At 51.3% G+C, this 23,105-nt stretch overlaps 1 protein-coding gene across 1 annotated transcript in view; it reads right to left on the bottom strand.

Annotated features, from left to right (window-relative positions):
* CDH4 (cadherin 4) overlaps window positions 1-23,105 on the bottom strand; it is a 710,466-nt gene that overhangs the window by 68,662 nt on the left and 618,699 nt on the right. The window contains exon 6 of the mRNA XM_064276304.1: window positions 7,089-7,244. Coding sequence (XP_064132374.1) covers window positions 7,089-7,244 — 156 coding nt within the window. The remainder of the gene's footprint in view (window positions 1-7,088; window positions 7,245-23,105) is intronic.

Genomic DNA, 23,105 nt, shown 5'->3' with positions numbered 1-23,105 from the left:
CTGGGGGCAGCGTATGACTTCTCCGACCTCAGAAATGGGAAGGAGTTCGTGAGAGGAGAAATTGGGCAAAACAAAGACGGTGGATGTTGACCCCATGGCCCCACCTAGTGGCTCCATGGTGACACCCATAGGGCCCCTGGGCCTGCTTAGACCAGTCCTAGCTCCACTGGCCGCATTATCAGATATGGGGACAGGAGAAGCATCTCTGACCAGAATGTCCTCCATGCCAGCCTCCTGCTCAGGGGAGGCTTATGTCTGCCATGGTGGCCACAGTAGGCCAGTTGTGCCCAACGTGTTGGAGGGGGGAGTCCCTAAATGCCTGCAGCTGAGAGGCCCGGGCCTGGGGAGGAGATGGGGGCGGGCAGAGAGGCCTCAAGCCAGGACGCGGGCTGAGGTTATCGGGTGTCCACCGAGTGTCTACCCCTGTGGCCTTTCCCCTCTGCTTGCTATGTTAGTTCTCTGCGGGGGAGGGAGCTGAATAACAGAAGAGTGGGCAGCTGTTGGGGGGCGCTCCTGGTGACCACCCCAGGAGCAGGTTGGACTGGAAGCCCCTCCTGACTGCTCGGGGGAGCGGGGAGCCAGGAAACTTCAGAGGGGCAATGTCTTCAAGGTCAAAAGGGACATCATGAAATTGGGCTGGAAGGTTCCAGAAGGGCTGCTCAGACTCACCTGTATGTTTTGGATTGTTCATTCATTCATTTATTCATTCACTCAACAAGTATCCACCATGGGTCTGACATGTGGGGATGCAGGCTGGACCCCAGATCCTTGCTTGACAGAATGTGCCCCAAGCCCCTTCTCTGGAGGGCAGTGGACACAAGAAGGGGAAGCTTGGGGGTGGAGTCTCGGTGTCGGGTGGCACCCTGCTGGTTGGGGAGGGCCAGGAGTGTCTGAGGGGCAGACATCGAGTTGGGACCTGAGGAATGGCGAGTGCGGGAAGGGGCCCCATGTGAGCACCGCCAGCTCGGAGGTCCCTGGCCTGGGAGACTAGAGTGACCGGAGCTCAGCTGTGGGAGAGGGGCTCCAGGGACTGGGCAGAGTGGGCAAGGCCTTGGAGGCCACTGGGCCTGGGGTTTTGGAGGGAAAAGCCAAGGTTTAGAGATGGAAGAGGCTAGCTGTGACTGTGGTACATGGTGACCCTGCCCATAGCTCTCTGCCCAAACCACGTCACCTCTGAAATCTGACAAAGAGAACTCAAGGTCTTCGTAAGACTGTTCCAAGTCAGGGTGCCAGAGACAGTGGTGCCAGAGGCCTGCAAGGGTCTCTGGAGCTAGAGGCTCCGCACCAGTTCCCCATATTGTCCCTTTGGTGACTCACTTCCCCATAGCTGCTCCGAGAACCTCTGGGGTTCAGGAGATGGGTGTCTACTTCCCATGATGCCAGAGATGCTGGGGCGAATCACCTTCATGTGGGCGTCCGTGTTTGGTTTGGTTCCACAGCCCTGTAATCTGTGTGTGCAAGAAGGCTCTCAAGGTTTTCTCATGTCGTTGTCAGGGGACAAACCGGGGGGTTCATGGAGAAAACACAGACAACGCTAGACGTGGCTGTGCACACGCCCAGAGTTGGTTTTAACCTTTACGCTTAAAAACCTTGCAATGCCTCACTGTTGGTCTAACTGTGGCCCATCCCTTCCTCCCGGCCTGCTCTGAGTCACCCCTGAAATCAGCTGATGCGCCTCTTGGCCCAGCTATCCTTTATCTTGTCAAAGGTAGTCTCTCAATAATGCTCAGGTCAAAGGTCATGATGTCTTCAAGAAAAAGTCATTCTGAGCTAAAATTAAAGTTGTTATCTTCTCAGGAACACGACCGTGGAAGTTTGGCACTATCTTTAGCAGCAGAAGCAGTGAGGGGAGATAAAGCCTCCACACTGCGCCTGGTGCTCCCACTTCCCCAAGTTGTCATTCTGTCTGGGTACTTCTGGAAATCTCCAGGGGAAAGACACCTCCCAGTGCACCTCTCAGAGCTGGGCTCAATGCTGCAGGGTTGGGGGTTGCTTTGGTGGAGAAAACAGCCCCGAGGAGGCCAAGCTTTACAATCGGCGTGTCAGTCGAAAAATGAATTTCCTGCAATGCGTTGAAAGGGGCACTTTCTATTCTCGTCATGGGAGATAAGATCAGAAAATATTAAAATGTGGGCTTAGTCTTACACTGGAGTGAGAAGGAAACTCTGAGTACCTATTGACCGATAAGGTTCCTGGGTAGTGCAGATGGCTTACACTTCACTACTAACCTAAGGGTTGCAGGTTCAAGTCCACCCAGAGATACCTTGGAAGAACGGCTTGCTGGTGTGCTTCCACCGTGAAGATTATAGACAAGAAAACCCTGTGGAGCACAGTTCTACTCTGCAACATGTGAGGCTGCGTGAGTTGGATTTGGTTTTCTTTGGTCTGGTTGGTTGATCGGAGAGTTTGAAGTGTGTGGGCTCTAATTCACTCCTTTTCTGGTTGCTCTCTCTTCTTTGTAGGGTGAACATGGCCCACAGCTTTCCCCCTGGGGGTAGGTGACGAACGACAGGCATGGGGCCTTGAAAGTTGTGTGGACCCAGGAAATCTCCTTCCATCCACATGGCAGCGAACACTTCCTGTATGCTTGCTCTGGGCTGGGCTCCGAGGAAGAGATCTGCAGGCATTAGCTCACTTCAGTTTCTACAACAACTCCGTGAGGTTGGCATTGTCATGACGGGGAAACTGAGGCTCAGGAAGGTCAGAGAGCTTGTCCAAGAGGACAACATATGGTGATACTCAACAGCTTGTCTTACTTATGGAATCCTTAGAAGAAGCTTCTACGGAATCATTTTGCAACCCAAACAGTGGCCACTCATGTACCTATTTTATGCATTTTCATGTTTATGTGTTGGTTTTTTTTTAAAGTGACTGTGCCCAGAAACTGCTGGGACGCTCCCAAGTTGGAGGTGCCCTCTCTGCAGCCCTGTCAGCCACAGGAGCCAGTGGAAAACCAAACAGGATTCAAGCCTCCTGAGGTAGGTGGAATTCCAAAATGTCCCCAACGATGTGCCGTGCTGATCCCCGTGGCTGGGAATCCCGTGAGCTGTCCCTTCCACAGTTAAAAAACCAAAAACCCAGTTGCTGTCAAGCTGATCCCGATGCATGGTGACCCTGTGTGTGTTAGAGGAGAACCGTGCTCCGTAGAGTTTTCAAACGGCTGTGGCCTGTCAGAGGTGGATCACGAAGGCTTGCTTCTTCTTTTTTATTATGCTTTAGGTGAAAGTTTACAGCACAAAATTACTTTCTCACTAAATAATTAATACACATAGTGTTTTGTGACATTGGTTGCCAACCCTGAAATGCGTCAAAGCTCTCCCCTTCTCAACCTCGGGTTCCCCATTTCCATTTGTCCAGTTTTCCTGTTCCTTCCTGCCTTCTCGTCTTTGCTTTTGGGCTGGTGTGCCCATTTAGTCTTGTACACATGGTTGAACTATGTGTGTTATTGTTTGTTTTATGTTGTTAGGTGTCATCAAGTTGGTTCCTGGTGCCTGTGCAGCTTTGGAGACGGACCAGGCAGAAAGGATCATAGATAAACCAAGGTGTTTGCAAAGTGCGAGCCAGGGCCATTTGCGCCACTCTGGTGCTTGGTGGATCGGAAGTTCCTGCCGTGGTGATGGAGGGGCCGAGGGCTGTCCACTGAAGCCTGGATGATCACGAGCCTAGCTGCACTCCTGACCCCCGGCTGCTCCTCGGACGGGCCATGTCTGCGGGCATGGGGGCCTTGGTCCCTCAGCCCCCACTGCGGCCCAGCCTGCAGACTTGGGTGTGAATATGCAGAGTACACTGCAAACCAGAACACCCAGGACTAGGCTAGTTTGGAGCTCCAAGTTTGCCAGAAAGGAATATATACAAAAAGGAGGCGGCCATCCCCTGTGGCAGGTTCTCCAGGTGCAGCCTTGCATTTCCTAGGCACCCCAATTCTTCAAATCTTGAAAGCACCCTGCTTGGCTGGGTCGGGGAGGGACCCTGTTCCCCAGGCCCCACACATCTGAAGGCTGCACTGCAGAGCCAGGCTCACTGTGACCCAACTTTGCTTTGGTTAAAAAATTTTAGATATATGTGCTGGGGATTCACAAATGAGGGGTTGCCCCTCTGCCCACAGTTTCAGGGAGGATCCTCTCTGCTGTCACATCATCTGAAACATGCCTGTCAGCTTTCCAATTGGGCTGCGCGTCCCCACCAACACAGGCTTGTAATGCCCTCAAGAACTGGGATTTGGCACCCCTTGCCTGCCAGCAAGTGCATTTAGACTGAGAGGCCTGGGGGAAGAGAGAGAGAGTGACAGATGGAGACAGAGAGGCAGAGAGATGGAGAGAGACTGAGAGAGAGGAGGGGTGAAGACAGAGAGATCTGCTTTACATTCTGACAGCAGAGGGAACTGTCTCTGCCTCTCTCTGTCCATCTGTCTTTCTGTCTGTCTGTCTCTGTCTCACGGAAGGGTTTGAGCTGGGCCTGACATTTGGTGCAAAAGACTTTCTTCAGCAGAAAGATTCTTAAGGGTCCAGAGGAAACAGGTGGGAGAAGACCCCGACTGCAACTCAGCACCTGCCCTGGGAATGTTGGGGGCCGCCGGGAGGGCAGCAGAGGGGCCATGCCAAGGGCCACCCTTTCCCTGAAGGGACCAGTGCTTGAACCCAAGACCCCCAGGGATGCGTCTGCCAGGAGCAGCATCCCAGCGAGAAACCAGAGCAGAGGTGGATGAAGAGAGAAGGGGGTGGTGCTGCTCAAGGCACTGCGGGCTTCCTTTAGTGACCAAGATAATTAAAAACCTGCCTAAATGTCAAGAAGGTGGATTTAATCAGGCAAATGGCCACCTTAGGTGGGCAGTTTGGAGGCGAAGCGCTCTGTGGACGAGGTCCTGATATGACTGGAGGGGACCCTGTAGGGTGAGGGGCCAAGTGGTGCTGGGTGGATGGATGGGTGAATAGACAGAGGGTTGGATGGATGAATGGGTCGGTGGGTGGACAGATGGGTGGTTGGATGGATAGATGAACAGATGGATGCATGGATGGTTAGATGGATGGATGAACAGATGGTTGGATGGGCAGAAGGTTGGACAAATGGATGGACAGATGGACGGTTAGATGGATGGACAGATGGGTGAAAGGATGGACAGATGGATGGTTAGATGGATGGACAGATGGGTGAAAGGATGGACAGATGGATGAATGGATGGACAGATGGTTGGCTGAATGGACAGATGGGTGAGTAAATGGTTAGGTGGATGGTTAGATAGGTGGATGGACAGATGGTTGAATGGATGGACAGATGGATGAATGGACTGTTACATGGTTGGATGAACAGACGGTTGGATAAGTGGAAGTTTGGATGGATAGGTGGATGGATGGATAGATGGATGGACAGATGGGTGTTTGGATGGACAGATGGGTGAGTGGATGGTTAGATGGATGGGTGGATGGACAGATGGGTGAGTGGATGGTTAGATGGATGGGTGGATGGTTGGATAGGTAGATGGGTGGATGGCGGGATAGGTGAACGGGTAGATGGAAGATGAGGTGGCATAGAAAAAGGGGAAGAGTCTCAAGAATAGGCCAAAGCTTCTCTTGTGAGCTGCTTTGAAGAGGGATGTCTGAGTCCTGTGAGCTGGGGAGCTGATGTCAGGTGCCACAAGCCTGAGTTTGATTGCACACCTGTGGCTCTGCTCTAAGGAGGAAACTACCTGGGTGTGCTACATCTTCTCATCCACATGCAGCTGCAGCTGCCTGGGACTCGGGCAGCCAGTTTGAGAAGAGAGGAAAATCCTCATGGCGCAGAACAGACCAACTGGCCTCCTGATGGGGGCCCCCAGGGTCTACTCAGCCCAGCACCCCACTTCTAACGGGGCACCAGGGGACCGCTGGGGATGGGCATCGCTGCCAACGACAGAATCAGCCTCCTCCTGCAGACTACCTCCCTCCCACCGATTGATTGATCATTACTGAGCCCCTGCACGGGGCTGAACCTGAACCTGGGGACACAGTTGCTTGCCTGCAGAGAGCCAGTCTCTACTGGAGAAAGAGGACAATAACCCCAAGACAAACAGCCAGCAAACACGAGAGGCAGTGAGTCAGCTGAGCCCAGTGAGATCAGGTCCAGTTCATGCTGCAGCATCAGTGCAGGGGCTGAGGGCACCATCCTCTCTAAATCACCTCTGCTTCCACGTTGCAGCCCAGGAGCTGGCAGCTCAGACCTACTATAACCACCGCCGTTACGCCACCCTCACCTGGCAGCAGGTCTGTCTAAGCGCTTTGCACACATGAACCCCGAGTCCTCAGAACAACATGCAGCAGCTCCGGCTGTCACCTCACTTTGCAGGAGAGACAACCGAGGCAGGAAAGGCTGAGTGTTTGCCTTCAGTCTCACACCTGGAGAGGGGAGTGCGGTCGGATCAGGCATCCTGGCTCTGGTCTGTGTGCCGTGCCCCCTCCATGAGTGCACCCCCATTTGGAGGAGGCAGAGCCTCCGAGAGAGCGGAGGGAATGGAGGCCCAGCTCCTCCACCTGTGGTCCAGCGCCCTCTCCCCTCAGCTGTATCAGTGAGGCGGAGGAAGGCAAATTGTTGCTGGCACCTGTCAGTGAGGCCCTCTCCTGTCGATGGCCCCTTCCCCAGGCACAGCTGCGATGGCCTGGGTACCTGCCTCTTCTTGGGGCTGGTTTCCTGCTGTCAGACAGAGTCACGAGGAAGAGAGGAGACGGGGACACACATGGAAGAACTGGAGAGGGAGTGAGGGCCCACAGGGCTGCCGCTGAGAAAGGGACTAGCGGAGGTGGTGGCCTGGAGGTTCAGAGTGCAATCTCGCTCCGTCAGAGGGTGAAGCAGCAAGGACACAACATGCTCCTGGGGATCAGGTGGTGGAGGTCTAGACAAGTGGTCCAGTGCGGCCCTCGCCTGCAGGAGCAGCACCCCGGGACGCGTTAGCAGTGCACACGGTCAGGTGCCCCCTGGACCTTCTGAGTGAGACACGACCTGTGCTTTAGCCACGCCTCCAGCGATTCTGACACAGGCTACAGCTAGAACCACCTGGGAACCAAGTCCTCCTCTCACAGCCAGCGCAGGGGCAGGCCAGGGCAGCTGCAGACACTTACATGGTAAGAGGCTCGCTCCTCCCGGTCCATGGGCCGGGTGACGTACATGCGGCCTGACATGGAGTCAATGCTGAAGACCTCCATGGGAGGCTGGTCAGCGCCTACGCCCGTGATGCTGTACCGGATGGGGATGTCGTTGTCTTTGTCTGACCGGATCTGAAAGGGAGGAGCAGAGCAAGAGGGTGTCAGCCTGCAGCCTGGAACGGGGGCCTCGTACATGCACCCCACCCCCGAGCTCCCAGCACCTGGCTGTTCTGGAGGTACAGCTGAGCCACCTCCAAACCTTCACTCATCTTTGGCAACTGGCAGGGCAGCCAGCTGTCAGGGATTTACTGAGCGCCACCAACTATGGACCCAGGGGCCTAAGTGGCTCATCAGGTGATGGGAAATGGGGCTAAGGGGACCTTAGGACGCAGGATGGAGTAGGGAAAAGAATGGAAATGATTGCTTCAGATGGCACAGGGAGACATGAGCTACAAGAAGGCAACATCTGCCACATTTTGAGGGAAAAGGTTGGGACCCAATACATGTACACCCAGCCAAGTTTTCACTAGTGTTTGAAGGCAACAGATGCTTATGGACTTGCAGAGACCAAGGAAATATCCCATCTTCTTGCTCTTCTTGACAAAGTCACTTGAAGATATGATTCAGTCCCCCGGGAGGTAACTTGCAATTGAGGTCTCGAGAACGGGGGCGGTGACATAAAGTGGCCAGTGGCTAGTATTCAGAAATAGAAATTTAACACTAAAATTGTCATCAATATAGTTACAGAGTTATATACAGATACAAAGACATTTTTACAGAGAAGCTGTATTCTATAGTGATAACAATTTAATGATGGTTATCTGGATCCCAAAGAAATCCCTCTGTGATGCAAATAGTTAAGCACTTGGCTACTAACCAAAAGGTTGGCAGTTTGAATCCCCCCAGAGGCACTTCAGAAGACAGGTCTGGCAATCTACTTCCAAAAAATCAGTCATTGCAAACCCCACAGAGCACAGTTGTCCTTTGACACTCATGACTAGCCATGACTTGGAATTGACTCAATGGCAACTGGTTTTGTTCGCTTTGCCAAAGTAAGTTGGCAAAAACTGAGAATCGGGAGAAGAAATGAAAAGAGCCCAGACAACTCCAAAGTCCATGTTTTATATGGGGTAGGGCAGGGTGACCCAATACATCATTTTGTATCAGATAATTAGATACCTGTAAGTTTTGGGGCTCACTCTTAGAAAAAATACAACCAGAATGCTCCTTAGAAGTGAGGTTGCTGAGACTTCAGCTCATTTGCTTTGGACAGGTCATCAAGAAAGATCAGTTTCTAGAAAAGGATGTCATGGTTGGTAAAGTAGAGGGTCAGTGAAAAAGAGGGAGATCCTCCATGAGATGGATTGATACAATGGCTACGACAATGAACTCCAACATACCCAACCATCAGGAAGATGAGGAAGGACCCGGTAATGTTTCATTCTGTTGTACATAAGGTTCCCATGAGTTAGAGCTGACTAGACAGACAGCAACTAACAAGAACAAGTTTGGGGGACACAAAAAGGACACTCCAAAAAAACCAAACCCATTGCTGTCAAGTCGATTCCGACTCACAGCGTCCCTACAGGACAGAGTAGAACTGCCCCATTGGGCTTCCGAGGCTGCACTCTTCGTAGAAGCAGATCACCAGGTCTTTCTCCCTTGGAGCAGCTGGGTTTGAACCACCTACTCTTGGATTAGCAGCCCTGCACTTAACCACTGTACCACCAGGGCTCCTCAGAATTAAAAATAAGGTGTATACAGTCATTTAGATGAAACAAAACCTCTCAGAATGATAAGGAAGTGTTGATGGAAACCCAGTCACACACACACCCCCAGCGAAGACCTGCATATCTGGCAACTGGGTGGGAGTCATTCTGAGCGGTGCCACATCAGCAAGCGAAGGTCCCAAAAGCTTGACTCCAACCATGTCATTAAGGTCGACTCTGTTCAGAGGAGGCAGCTCTTCCCCAGTTATATTTTGAGTGCCTTCCACCCCGAGGGGCTCATCTTCCAGCACTGTCAGACAGTGTTCCACGCGCTATCCATAAGGTTTTCACTGGCCAATTTTTTTGGAAGTAGACTGCCAGTCCTTTCTTCTTAGTCTTTCTTAGTCTGGAAACTCACCTGAAACCTGTCCACCATGGCTGACCCTGCTGGTATTTGAGATACCAGTGGCATAGCTTCCAGCATAACAGCAACACGCAAGTCCCCACAGTACAACACACTGATAGACGGGTGGGGAAATAAGGCAGAGTTTTGAAAGGTATAGTCAATAACGTGGAATTAATGGGCTTACATTCAACTTTGAGTACACCTTTGGAAAATACAGCTTTTTAAAATCAAAGCCCATGGGGCCATTACGACATTTTATAATAAAATAGACCACTGTGAAAATCTAAAAAAGAAAAAAGGCAAAAATCACCTGGGACCTTTTATTAGAACAAAGCAATTAAACTTTAATGAGAAAACCTAAAAAAAAAAAAAAGGACCTTTTAGAAAGTTAAAAATGTTCTTAAATAACCATTGGGTCAAATACAATCAAAAGTAAGTTTAGAGGCTATTTAAAAGTAACAGTGAAGAAAAGACTATTACACAGTGAAGACCATAGAATGAGACTGGAGCTTGACTCAAAGCAAACTCATAACTTTAAATGTTTTCATCGTTAAAACAGAATTCTGTGAAATGAACTATGCATTCCACTCAAGAAGGAAAAGCAGTGATAACGCAGGCTGTAGTAAACACCAGAGTAATAAAGGTGAAAACAGAAAATGCCGAATCTGAAGACAGAAAAACAGAAGTATTGATAAGTACATTTAAGAGCTATACTCAGAAAAAAAACAAACCCAAACCCTCTATAAGACAGATATACCTCTGGCAAATTTAATTAAGAGGAAAAAATAAGAATTTTTTTGCATTTTATTCTAAGTTTATGCTAACACATTTAAATTTTTATAAACTTGATTTTTTTTTTTTTTTTTGGAGAAAATATACACTGCCAAACTTGACAAGAAGAAAGAAGAAACTTGAAAAGACCACTATTTCTCTAAGGAATACCTTTCGAAAACACCCCAGGGACAGGTCAGCTTTTCTAGAACAGAGAAGAAGAGAGAGAAAATGACACCATCTAACCATCATCGTACAAAGTAAGACCACTGCCAACCGGTCCACGTGTTGTTCCTTTTTTCTCTTTTGCTAAGTGGAGAGACAGGTTCACAGTGCAACTGTTGTTAGGTGCCCAAACCAGTCCACGTACAGATGTAGGAGTGATGAGCCAAGCTGAAATACTGGTAAATGGGATTCATCAGTGAACTAAGCACCTCCTTCGTCAGGCCTAATACATATGGCTATCTGTAGGACTCATCTCAGAATCGTAAGGATGGTTTCTCATTAGGCAACCTGTTTCTATAACAACAATCACAGGGCAGTCTCTACAGGGGCTCAAAAGACATGTGACAATGAGCAGTCTTTCTTAAACCACCACCTCCTGGTGAAACACTATACAGTCTCTCCCACCAGATGAATGAGCAGGGTGGCAACGACGCCAACCAGCCCAAGACTATTTAACATCATTCCTGCCAATGCAGAAAAAAAAAAAATTTTTTTTTTTCTGCCAATGCAATAGGACACGAAAAAGAAATAACTATTTCCCTAACAGTAAGAAGGAGATGAAGTTTTCATTACACGGACATTGTATAGGTCAATATAGATTTGGGGGCTGCTTGTGTGCTGGGTCAGATGTACACGTTAGTGTGTGTGTGTTCACACCCTGACACACACGGGTCATACACGGGCTCTAGCTCACCTTTCACGTGTAGAGACTTGCAGCCTTTTCCCTTATGTCTGCACATTCACGTACACACACACACACACACACACACACACACACACACACACACAGAGGCTGTGAGGAACTCTGTTCTGGGAAAAGGGAAGGGCTGTTCCCTCTCTGGCTCCTGATTCACCACCCCCGCACCAGGTGGGGCTCCTCCCGACTCTGCTCTGAGCAGCTCACGGCACACGGCAGAGTTTTGAGCAGAACAACTGAAAGAGTGGCCAGTGCCTGGACAAGGGGTCAGACACCTGTGTTCAGCAGCCACCCCTGCACTGCCCCCAGGCCCCAGAATGCTCAGCATTGGCTTGTTCATCTCAGCCGCCCCCCCCACCCCCGCTTCCACTTGCTGCAATGACACTCTGGGTCCTCTGCCTCCAGTCTCCTGCCTGTTGTCCCACTAACAGCATTGGGCATCCCAGGAAGAGGCCCATCCCAGGGTTTCACCACACCTCCCTCTGCAGCTGAAGGTCACCAGTGACGTCCTCTCTGACCAGCCCCTGACGAGGCATAACTAATGCCAACAAGCACAATCCCTGGTGGAGTACCGGGAAACAAGCAGCAGGTGAAGGGTCTTCCTGGCGGCCATTATGGCCACGCTCCATGGGTGGGATCCATCTCTTCACCCATGGAGTGTTTTCCACCAAGATTCTGTCACCAGGGCACACGGGCATCTCGCAATCTAATGAGACGGAGAAAGCTGTTGTCCTCCCTGGCACATGTGCTACGAGAACGGACAAGGAGACCAAACGCCACTGGGGAGAGAACTGAGTGATTAAGGTGAAGAATTCACGGCTGGCTGCTTCCAAAGCTGCAGTTCGGCCCTCTGGGAGTGCGGAAGGTCCTAGAAGGGCTGGTGAGCTTGCAAGCCTGCTTCAACGTGAGGTTAAGAGAAGGGTGCCCTGAGTACACAGGAGGCCCTCAAATAGTATCTGAATTGGACCCAGGAGACCACCTCCTCCCAGAAACAGTCTTTTGGAGACAAGACGACTGTAAGCAGCTTGTCTCTAGAGGCCCGGATGGCAGACATAGTGGACTCCCATGTGTCCACGGCTACATTTTTTGGGCCAAACTACTCATCTTTTATAAGGAAATTTAATTATAAGTATGTTGGGCCAAACCATTCATCTTTTATAAGGAAATTTAATTATATAACTCTGGAAAAAAAAAAAAAACCCACATATTTAAAAATAATTTTTTTCCCCTCTTTTACAAAGAAATCTCATTATATTTTGACCACTGGGCCTCATTTCCCTAACCCTCAAGGCGCCATTCAGCGGGGCCTTCTGAAATACGGCAGGCTTCCGCTTGCGGTGGGCGTCTCGGGCTCTCTCTTCAGCCCTCAGAATGCTCTGAATCCCCTGTGGTTGACCAAACCAAGAAGAAATAGTGTGTGAGTGAATGCACCAGGCCAGGGGAGAGCCATTTCCCCCAGATTTGTGTCTGGAAAATGAGAAAACCATGGCAGAAGCATCCGGTAACACAGACAGGCATCTCCACCATGACCTCACTTTTATGACGCCACGGAGAGTTATGTTCTTTTGCGTTTGTTATTAAAGGACAGAACAGATGGTAAAAGGTTAGTTTAAAGTGATGTCTACGTTAAAATAACTTATGGTGCCGGCGATTGTGTTCACCTGGGGACGGCTGCTTGGAAGGCTGGCGCCGTCCTGAGGAGAGGCTGCAGGAAGTGAAGGATTCTGCCAGAATATCCCCCAGGAGGAGGCATTTGCCTGATTTCAAGTGAACTTGAAACTGGAGAAAAGTCACCATGTGCAGCACTGAACTGCAAACACCTTGCAGGTTTACTCCCAAAGCGTTCTAGGGGAGGACTCTAGGCGGCGATTCCAGAAGATGAGGCTCACGGCAGGAGAGGAGGGCCCACCCAAGCGGAAAGGACCCAGCTTTGGGCTGTGCCCTCCCCAACGGCCCCCAACTCTCTCCTGTCACTTTCCTGCTCTGCTCGTTTCACAAGGGCCCCACTCTGTCCCAGGGATGCTGTGCCAGGCCCTGCGCTGCCCCGAGAGATGCCAGCAGGACAGAAGCAAGAGAGAGGTTCAAGAAAGTAACACACTCTTTTATTTTTTTAATTTAATTTTATTGCGGTAAAATATATATAACAAAAACTTGCCGTTTGAACGATTTTTACATGTGCAATTTGACGACGTTAACTGCTCTGGTGGCACGACAACCAAGCACTCAGCTGCTAACTGAAAGATCGGTGGTTCGAATCCACCCAGCAGCTCCTTGGGAGAAAAAGACCTGGTGGTCTGCTCCCGTAGAGATTACAGCCTAGAAAACCCTTTGGGGCAGTTCTGTTCCGTCACATGGGGTCTTCATGAGTCGGAATCGACTCCCTGGCACCTGATTTGTTCCTAATTTTTAAAAAAATCAGCCTTAACTCAGTGCAACACCTCCCTCTCCGCCAGCCCCTGGTAGCCACCAGTAAACCGTGGCCTCTGTGCACCGGCCTGTTCTAGGTATTTATGTAAGTGGGATATCTAGCATTTGTCTTTTTGTGTCTGACTGATTTCACTCAGCATGATGTTTTCAAGGTTCACCTATGTTGTAGAAACTTCATTTCTCTTCGTGGCTGAATAATACTCCACCATATGGATGGGCCACGTGTTGTTTACCCACCATCTGTTGATGGACACTTGGGTTGTGTCCACATTTTGGTGCTTGTGAGCAGTGCCGTAGTGAACATTGATATACAAGGTAAAGGTGACACACTCTTAATCTATAATTGTGAAAAGGATTGTGGAGGAAAGGACAGGATCTGGGAGAGACGCTGGTGGAAGAATTGGTGGCGGGGTAGGGGGGACATGGCAAGAAGAACTTGTGGAAAGTCGGGTTTAAATGGAGTCTGCCTGGTGTTGTCCGCTGCCTTGCAGAGCTCCTGGACACACTCACACACACACATGCACACATGCACACCAACACATGCACACGTACACACACGCACATGCACACATACATGCATACATGCGTGAATGTGCACACACACGCACACGAGTACAGCACACATGCACACACACACATGAACATACACATGAACACGCGTGAATGCACGCACACACTCACAGCACGGGGTCTCCCTTCTCTCTCCTGCACCGCGCCTCCTGGAAGGTGACAGCACCTCTGCATTCTCATGGCTTTGGGCATGCCATGGATTCCTGTCCTGGCCTTTTAAAAGACGCGTTTAAAAATCCTTAGCGTCAGGCTCTTCCACAGGGTGTGTGAAGTGTTTCAGCTCTTTCTCCTTGCACGATATTAAACTGAGGTTTGCCCAAGGAAACGTTGCAAACCCTCACCTTCCATACCTGATAGGAGTTTGGAGTCGCCTGTAGTGGTCCCGTTTCTTTACCTGCCTCTCCCCCTCCCCCCGCTGTGGACTGCACTTGGCATTGACGACTGCCTGGCTGAGAGGCAATTTTCTTTTAAAGATGACGATTCCACCTAAGTGCTATGCAGCTTCCCGCACAGCCTCGCTGGTTCTGTGTCAGCTCCCAGGGTTCCTGCTTTCCATGCTGACAAGGGAGCAGTTTCGATTATCTGTCTGCTCTCCTGCCGCTCTGCACAGATGGTCCCTCCCTCCCCACTTCCCATCATTTTTTTGAGCACAAACGATATGTCACGCCCTTTTCCGAGCCCCAGGGACACAAACATGGTGGCCTCTGTCCCCAAGGACAACCTCGGCAGGCCTGGCCTGTGCACACAGTAGGTACGGAATCATCACCATCACCACCATCATCATCATCATTATTTTATTTATTGTGGTTTCATTATTTATTTATATGTATATATATAAACAGGAGCCCTGGTGGCACAGTGGTTGAGAGCTTGGCTGCTAACCAAGAGGCTGGCAGTTTGAGTCCACCAGCCATTCCTTGGAAACACTATGGGGCAGTTCTTCTCCGTCCTATAGTGTCACTATAAGTCAGAATCAACTCCATGGCAACGGGTTTGGTGTATATATATATATATATATACACATATACATAAAAACATAAAATCTGCCATTTCAATCTTTGTTAAAAGTACAATTCAGGGCATTAGTTACATTTACCAGGAATCCCCGGGTGGGTGTCGCAAACAGTTAAGCTCTTGACCACTAGCAGTGAGGTTGGTGGTTGGAACCCACCCAGAGGTACCTCAGAAGACAGGCCTGGCAACCTGCTTCTGAAAGGTCACGGCCTTGGAAACCCTATGGAACAGTTCTACTCTGCATACATGGGGTTGCCATGAGTCGGAATTGACTCGACAGCAACTAACAACAGCAACCATTACAATCGCCACGTTGTGCAGACATTGCCATTATTTCCAAGTTTTCCACCTCCCAGGAGAAACTCTGTACTAGTGAGCCCTGACTCCCCAAGCCCCTCCCCCAGACCCTGGTGACCACCAATGAACTTTCTGTCTCTATGCATTTGCCTTTTGTGATATTTCATAAAAATGGGATTATCAAGTATTTGTCCTTGGGTCTGGTTGATTTCATCCAGCATCATGTTTTCAAGGTTCGTCTGTGTTGCAGCCTCTGTCAGGACGTAATTCTCTGCACGGCCGAGTAATATTCCATTGTACGGATGGCCCACATCTTGCTTCTCCATCACCTGTTGATGGGCACTTGGGTCGTGTCCACCTTCCGGCTGTTGTGAAGGTGCAGCAGTGAATGTGGTGCACATGTGTCCGTTTGAGTCCCTGCTCTCAAGTCTTCCAGACAGGAGCAGAACTGCTGGTATTATTTGAGGAAAGGCTGAATCACAGATGTAAAACTGGGGGTGGGGAGCCAAGTGAGCAGATGACCAGGGTCACCCCCATGTGCTGTGGGGGCCCTAGGCTGGTGTGGAACGTCAGAAGGGCTTCCTGGCCATGTTGAGACCTGAAAAAAGCCTGTTGCCTTTGAGTCGATTCCCACTCCTAGCGACCCTATAGGACACAGTAGAACTGCCCCAGAGAGTTTCCAAGGAGTGCCTGGTGGATTCGAACTGGCAACCTTTTGGTTAGCAGCTATGGCACTTAACCATTATGCCACCAGGAGGGAAGAAAATGATAAGGAGGGCACAGAAAGGTGGGGTTGCATGTGCACTGATGGGAGGTAGAGAGAGAGGGCCCATGGCAGGAGGCTGGCACGGCTGGGCCAGAGAGGACATTTTGGGGGCTCATTCCAGGCTCTGGGGGTTCACCAAACAGTTGTTGAATGAATGTCTGAGCAGAAAAGGAATAGAGAAAGTGGGAGGGGAGAAGGGAACAGGGAGGAGGAGGGAGAAGCGAGGTGCTGTTACCCCATCCTTCACAGGGCGAGTCCCAGGACAGCTCCACAGGGCCCTGAGCAGAGGTGGGAGGGAGGGGCGAGGGCTTGGAGCCCCCAGAGACTCAGGCTGGGGTAGGGGCTGGGCGAGGGGCCAGAACAACTCTGCCCTGGAGAATAGAGGCTTCTGGAAACACTGCAGGTGACCCTGAGGCTGCCAAGCCTCTGGCTGAGGGGAGGGCCCATGGGGCTTGCGGAGGGGTCTCACCCCTAGGGCCCATCGCACGCAGCGGTGAGGTCAGTGTTTGCCTGGACAGCTCCCCCAGCCCAGCCTCACCCTGCTGGTTATTGAGTTCATCTTGTGCCTCTCTGCGCCAACTAGGGTTTCCCTTCCTACGGCTTTCGTTATCTAGTGCTGCTGTAACAGAAATACCACAAGTGGGTGGCGTTAAAGAACAGAAATTTATTTTCTCACAGTTCAGGAGGCCAGAAGTCTGAATTCAGGGCGCCGGTTGGTTCAAGGGGAAGGCTCTGTGCGTCAGCTCTGGGGGAAGGCCCTTGTCTCTTTCAGCCTGTGTTCCCGGTTCCTTGCCGATCTTCACGTGGTGTCTCTCTTCCTGTTGTGCTGCTCGTCTTGTGTCTCTGCTCTCCTGTAACTCAGCAGTGATTAGGATTTGGACACGCCCTGCACTGACATGATCTCATTTACACGGCAAAGAAAACCCTATTCCCAAATGGGATCACTTCCTCAGGTGTAGGGGTCAGGACTCCAACACATATTTTGGGATTCAGTCCATAACATTATTGGTCCTTACCTCAGCCTAGGAAGCCCGCCACCACTCTGGAGCAGGCACAGAGCACCACACTCCCAGGGAAGAATCCAGGAGCTCTACGCTCCATGCCTACTCGTCACCGCGGAGTCAGTACCAAGTGATGGCGGCACCATGTGTGTCAGAGTAGAACTGTGCTCCACAGCGTTTGTTTTTTCTTTTTTAATTTTGTTTTTGATGAAAATATACACAACAAAACCTGCTCCCATTCCACAGTTTCCAGACAGAATGATCAGTGACGCTGGTCACGTTCTTCACGTTGCATCAGCATTCTCGTTGCTTCACTTCCATTTACTTAACCTCCTGGCCCCCAACCTTCTCATCTACGCTTTAAAATAGATGTTGACCCTTTGGCCTTATATATATATTTTTTTAAAGTAACGCACTACTGGGGTGACAATCTTTACTCTTTGGGCTAAAATGTTACTTAGTTTAAAGGTGACTTCAGGGGGTAGTTTCAACTCAAGGTTTGAAGAGCAACTCAGGGCCATAGTTTTGGGGACTCCTCCAGACTCAATAGGTCCAGGAAGTCTGCATTTTTTAAGAATTTGAAGTTCTTTTCTCCTTTTTTTCCTTTTTTATCAGGATTTCTTAATTACGTTCCTGATCAGAACGTTCGGTAGTGGTAGCTGGGCACCATCTAGTTCTTCTGGTCTCAAAGTGGAGCACATAGTGGCTTACGGAGACAGTCCTGTAGTCCAGTTCCTTCCCAATTCTTGGGTTTCCTTCTTTTTCTTTTGTTCCAGGCAAATAAATGCCTTTAGTTGTATCTTAGATGACTGCTCATAAATTTTTAAGACCCCAGACACTACTCACTCTACTGGGAGGTAGAACTTAAACTTTAAGAACTAAATTATGCCAATTGATTGGACTGTCCCATAAAATCATGGCCCTACTCCAACTCCATAGGGTTTTCAGTGGTGGGTTTTTCAGAAGTAGGTTGCCAGGCTTTTCTGGCCAGGCTCTTCTGGGTGGACTCGAACCTCCAACCTTTTGGTTAGCAGCCGAACATATTGACTGTTTGCACTACCCAGGGACTTACTGAAATTCCTTAAGGGACCCTGAAAGAAAACCCCAGCATGTCAGTCCATCTGAACATCTTATCCAGTCCACTCTGCAGATGGGGAGACTAAAGCCCAGAGAGGCTGAGGTTTGGCAAAGGTTTCGTAAGTAACTGGAGATCAAGGGTGGTGCTCCACCCCATCTTGGTGGTCAGCCTGCCTCCCCACCAAGTCTCAACAAGCAGAAGGGGAAGGCAGAGGAGGCAGAGTGCAGGATGCCTCAGCATCTCCAGAGATTCAAACGCTGGCTGTCTCTCTCACTCTAGCCAGGCCTACAGATCTGACTTGGGATGTGCAGGGTGTTATGGATTGAATGGTGTCCCCCAAAAAATATATGTAGAAGTCCTGACCCCTGTACCTGTGAACATGACCTTGTTTGGAAATAGAGTCTTTGCAGATGTTATCAGCTAACATGAAGGTATACTAATGTAGGGAAGGTCCTAATCCTATATGACTGCTGTCCTCATAAAAGAGAAGACATGCACAGAGAGGGACAGAGAGAGGAAGGACACCATGTGACACTGCAGCTGCAAACCAAGGAACACCTGGAGCCACCACAAAACAGGAATGAGGTTTGGGGGACTCTCCCTCAGAGCCTCAGAAGGAATCAACGCGGCCGACACCCTGATCTTGGACTCCCCGCCTCCAGAACTGTGAGACAATAGATTTCTTTTTTATAAGCCCCCTCTCACCACCCACTCTGTGATATTTTGTTACAGCAGCTCCAGGACACGAATACACAAGGTGCTGTTAAACCACGTGTTTTTAAACGTCCTGGACTAGAACTCCACTTCAGATGCTTTTGAAGAAGATTACGGAATGTAGCCCAGTCCTGCATGAACCACTTCTAGCTCGCTGCAAAGTTTCACCTGAGAGCCCTCTGCCACAAAGCTGGATAAGCAGCAAGATTCAAAGTGTTCTCAGGAAGTTAACGGGACTAACGTGGGGCAGCGAGTGAGAAGCATTCTTAGTTCATTTTTTTTTTTCCAACGCTTCCTTGAGTCTTGAACATTGAGAGGCTTGAAGATGTTTGCATTTCTTGCATTTTATGAAACACTTCCCGTGCATGATGAAATTCAGCCCTCAATTATTTTCAGTTAGGTTCTTGCAATGAGCAGGAAAACCCAGAATGTGGTATCAAAAGGCATTTGTTGTGTAACATTGATGCTATCATACATTACTGTTCACAACTGGAGTTTCATAAATCATGAAAAAATCCTCAAAATCATATGAATGCTAATGGCAGCCACGAATATGTTCTTACGAAATTTGCCTGGTGGGGAAGTCAATTAGATGCTTCTCAAAAATGCACTTCAGGTCGCACCAATGTAACAAGGAGAGGCACCCCTTACTTTCTGGTGTGGGATTAGAGCAGACGTCAGTGGCTGGAGGCACCTGGCTGCTGAGTCCATTCCCTGCTCGTCTGGGAACAGAGGACTCCTTTCCTGTAGGAGCCACTGTTCCTCCCCATTGCGAGTGGTCTCGGGGAGGCTGCCAGTCAAGGCGCCCCTCCTTCCCTTAGCCAACCGGCAGCCCACGCCCCAAGCTGGCCAGGCAGCCTCGCTCTCAACTTTGAGTCTTGAGCAGAGAATGCGCCCAGGATGGAAAACATGGCGGCAGCCCTTTCAGGGCAGGGGCCGCTCTCTGTCAAGAGCAGAGCCCTGGGCCACCTGGCTCTCCAGCCTCCTGTGAGCAGCCCGGGGTCCTGCCAGCATGTTCCTGTCTGCGTTGTTCTGATGCATTAAGTCAGAGCACTTGCCTGACGCAGATGCGGCCTGCGGAGCCCTCAGCACACACTTGGCACCTGAGTGCTAGCCAGAGATCTGAGTCAAAGTGCTGCTCAGCTGTCTCGGGCTGGGGACCCTCAAGCGGAGCCAGGACAGGGTCCTCCTACAAGAGATGGCTGCACTTGCTCTTTACTCAACGTCACACGTTCACCTCCAGCCAATCACAGTATCAGGGAAGCTGCAGGCTCTGCTCTGAGTAAGTCACACGCCCAGCCCTGAGTCAGTCATGGTTACAAGGGACGCTGCACTTCCATTGGCCCATTATGAGGTCACATGCCCATCTCCCTCAGCCAATCAGTGTTTGCGGATGCTGCACTTCCATTAGCCCAGTGACGGAGGGAAGTGGGGAGGGAAGGGTGGGACTGGGGTCCTGTGGAGGGGTGAGGGGCTGCAGGGTGGGTCTAGAGGTGCTGAGAAGAGGGGGTGGAGTGCAAGTGGGCCTGGGGTCCTGAGGAGGAGGAATGGGGCTATAGGATGGGACTGGGGCGGTCCTTGAAGGGGGGGTGCAGGGTGGGCCTGGGGTCCTGGGGGGGTGGGGTGCGGGGGGGGCCTGGGGTCCTGAGGAGGGGGCGTGGGGTACAGGGTGGGCCTCGGGTCCTGAGGAGGGCTGCCCAGTGAGACGCCCGTTCTGTGGCGCATCAAAGTTTAATGAGGACACAACAACACCCCGTTGTTCCAGTGAAGGATGGCAAGAAAGGGGGAAACAAATGAGAAAAAAATGAAAAGCTGATATTAATAAAAGATCTGGGCATGGGCATGGCCACCCATCACGATGGCAGTGGGGGCTCGCTGGCGGCTGCGGGGGAGGGCGGCTCCCAGGAGGAGCGCAGGTGGCTCCAGGTGGAGGTGGGGCTGCGGGCCAGGACAGGGCCCCGCTAGAGAGCAGATTCTCCGATGCCCCACTGAGTGGGTCGCCGCCTAAAACGTCAACCTTTATAAAGTGGCTGCGACTCAGTTCTTCCTGAAGCCGCGGCCATGTTCCCATCCGTCACCTGGAGCCCCTCCATCACCGTGATTTACCCTCGTAATTCGGATTTCCGTAGTTTCATTCTCAATTTGCAGGGGCCTCCTGCATCCGCAGAGCTCGGGGACAGGCTGATGAGGCCACAAGCAAGCAGAGGCCGTGGCCACATTATCCTGGGGCGCTGGGGAGGGGCCTGGGGGCCTCCCGGGGGACACGCAAATCGGATTTTAAGCACAGGGCATCCACAAAGAACTCCCAATACCAGTGGAAAGCGGCCCGTGGTTCTGAGAGGCTGGGACCCCGGCCTGCCTGGGGTTCTCCCTGCTCCAGGCCCTTGCAGCTCAGGGGCACCTCCTCATGGAAGCCATTGCCGAGCCCCCTCAAGGTCCAGTACTAAGTTACCCTCTTTTTATGTCATGTTTTTAGCACTCATCAGAATCTCCAGTGTGTGTTGTTTGCTGAAGTCTCCACCAGGCTGTCCCTGCTGTCTACCCACTGCCCCCCATGGTTCTGCCACCTCCAGTGCATGGACCCCTGTGCTGTCAGGGATGGGTGGCTTTGCCAGGGACACACTGCAGGCTTTGCCTGAGCCACAGGGCTTCTGCAGTTAGGAATGGTGTGTACAGAGGTGTGTGCATGTGTCAGAGAGAGAGAGGGACGGACACACAGAGAGACAGTGACAGAGACAGACACAGCGAGGCAGAGAGAGATGCAGGAAGACAGGGAGAGACAGAGACACAGAGAAAGAAAGACAGAGAGAGACAGAGACAGACAGAGATGGATTCAGATTTCAACTTGGAGGACTGGAGCCAGAAGGAAGCAGACTACACATCTCTGGCTGGTGGAGGCATGTGGGGTGCCAGGCCTTCCCTGTCCCCCAATGAACACAGAGCACCCTCTGCCCCACCCAGGCCCATGCTGGCCCATGGTACCTGCTATCCAGTGGGACTGGCCCCCGCTACGCTCTCCAGCCACCTTGCCCAGCCTCTGTGACTCCAGACACTCTGGCCCTGCCTCTGCCCAGAACCTTGCCATCCTTCCCTGTTCAGCTCAGCCCTCTCCCTCCCTGTCCAGGAATGCCCCTGGCCCTGTGGGGTGATTCATTCAGGACCCCACCTGTTCTGAGCACATTTCAAAGCAGCTGAGCTGGACTGATTGGAAATTTACTCATAGAACTGACTTGAAATCCACCCCCCTTCACCACTCTATTAGCAAATCTGTACTGATTTTTAAAGTTCTGTCTGAGCGACCAGTCTTGTGGCTGCCGCCTCTCCCCTACCTCTCTCTCTGGCCAGCAGGATTTGGGCTGGAGAGGTGGTGGGGGCTAGGCCAGCTTCCCAATTTACCCCCTGCTCTTTTCTCAGGAGCCAGGTGAGATCTGCTCCTGGGAGGCTGGTTCACAGTGACCTCAGTCCAGCCCTGGAGAAGCTGCCCTGGAAGCAGATGTACCTGGAGGGGCTTCTGAGGACAGGTGGAGCTTCCCCAGGTGGCAAGAGCCCTCTGCAGGGCAAGAGCTGCTCTTGGCCAAACCACGTCTTCTCTCTGCTCTGAAGCTGAAGAGAGGCGCCCTGACCCCCAGCCCCGGGCCTGTCCCAATGTGGGGTGCAGGTGAGGAGGAGGACAGGGAAAAGCAGACTGCACCAGCGAGACCGACACCGGGAGGAGCACCAACACCTGGAGCTGCAGCCTCAACACTGGCCCCTTCTCTGTTATCTGGGCCTCAGTCTCCTCATGTGAAAAACGGGGCTAGGGGCATCCTGGTGGCCTCCCCGCTGTGATGGGTTGTGATGAGACAAACACGGTGGAGGCGTCTGCAGACCCCAGGCACTTTGAGGTTCGAGGGAAGGAACTACTGTCATCCAGGGTATGCCTGGGTGCCTTTGTGAACATCCGCCTTCTACTGTCAAATCTGTCTTCCATGGAGCGTGGGATGGGTCCTGAGGAGCAGGGGAAGCTGGCTGTTTACATCAGACATTAAGAATTCTGAGGCTTGGGCCTTGAATAACAAAGGCGTTGAATTCCACAGGCAGTCAGGTGAGGTGACAACTGCTCGCACCGCCTGGCCAGGCTGACACACCCAGACGCTCGCTGGCTCCTTGAAAAACATTGGATATGTTAATTGATGCTCCCGTTTCCCAATGGTGTGAGTTCTCCCATGATTCCCAAAAGGAGACGTTTGGAATAGAAGAGTTGAGGCAAGCAGACTGCAAACGCTCAGAACCGTGAGACGTGATTATGAACAGCCAAGTGTAAGACTTGCCAGGGAAA

This window comes from Loxodonta africana, chromosome 24 (assembly GCF_030014295.1).
Source record: "Loxodonta africana isolate mLoxAfr1 chromosome 24, mLoxAfr1.hap2, whole genome shotgun sequence".
In the NCBI taxonomy this organism is placed as follows: Eukaryota; Metazoa; Chordata; class Mammalia; order Proboscidea; family Elephantidae; genus Loxodonta; species Loxodonta africana.
The sequence above is the reverse complement of the archived record's forward strand: the minus strand, read 5'-3'. Positions and strand labels throughout refer to the sequence as shown.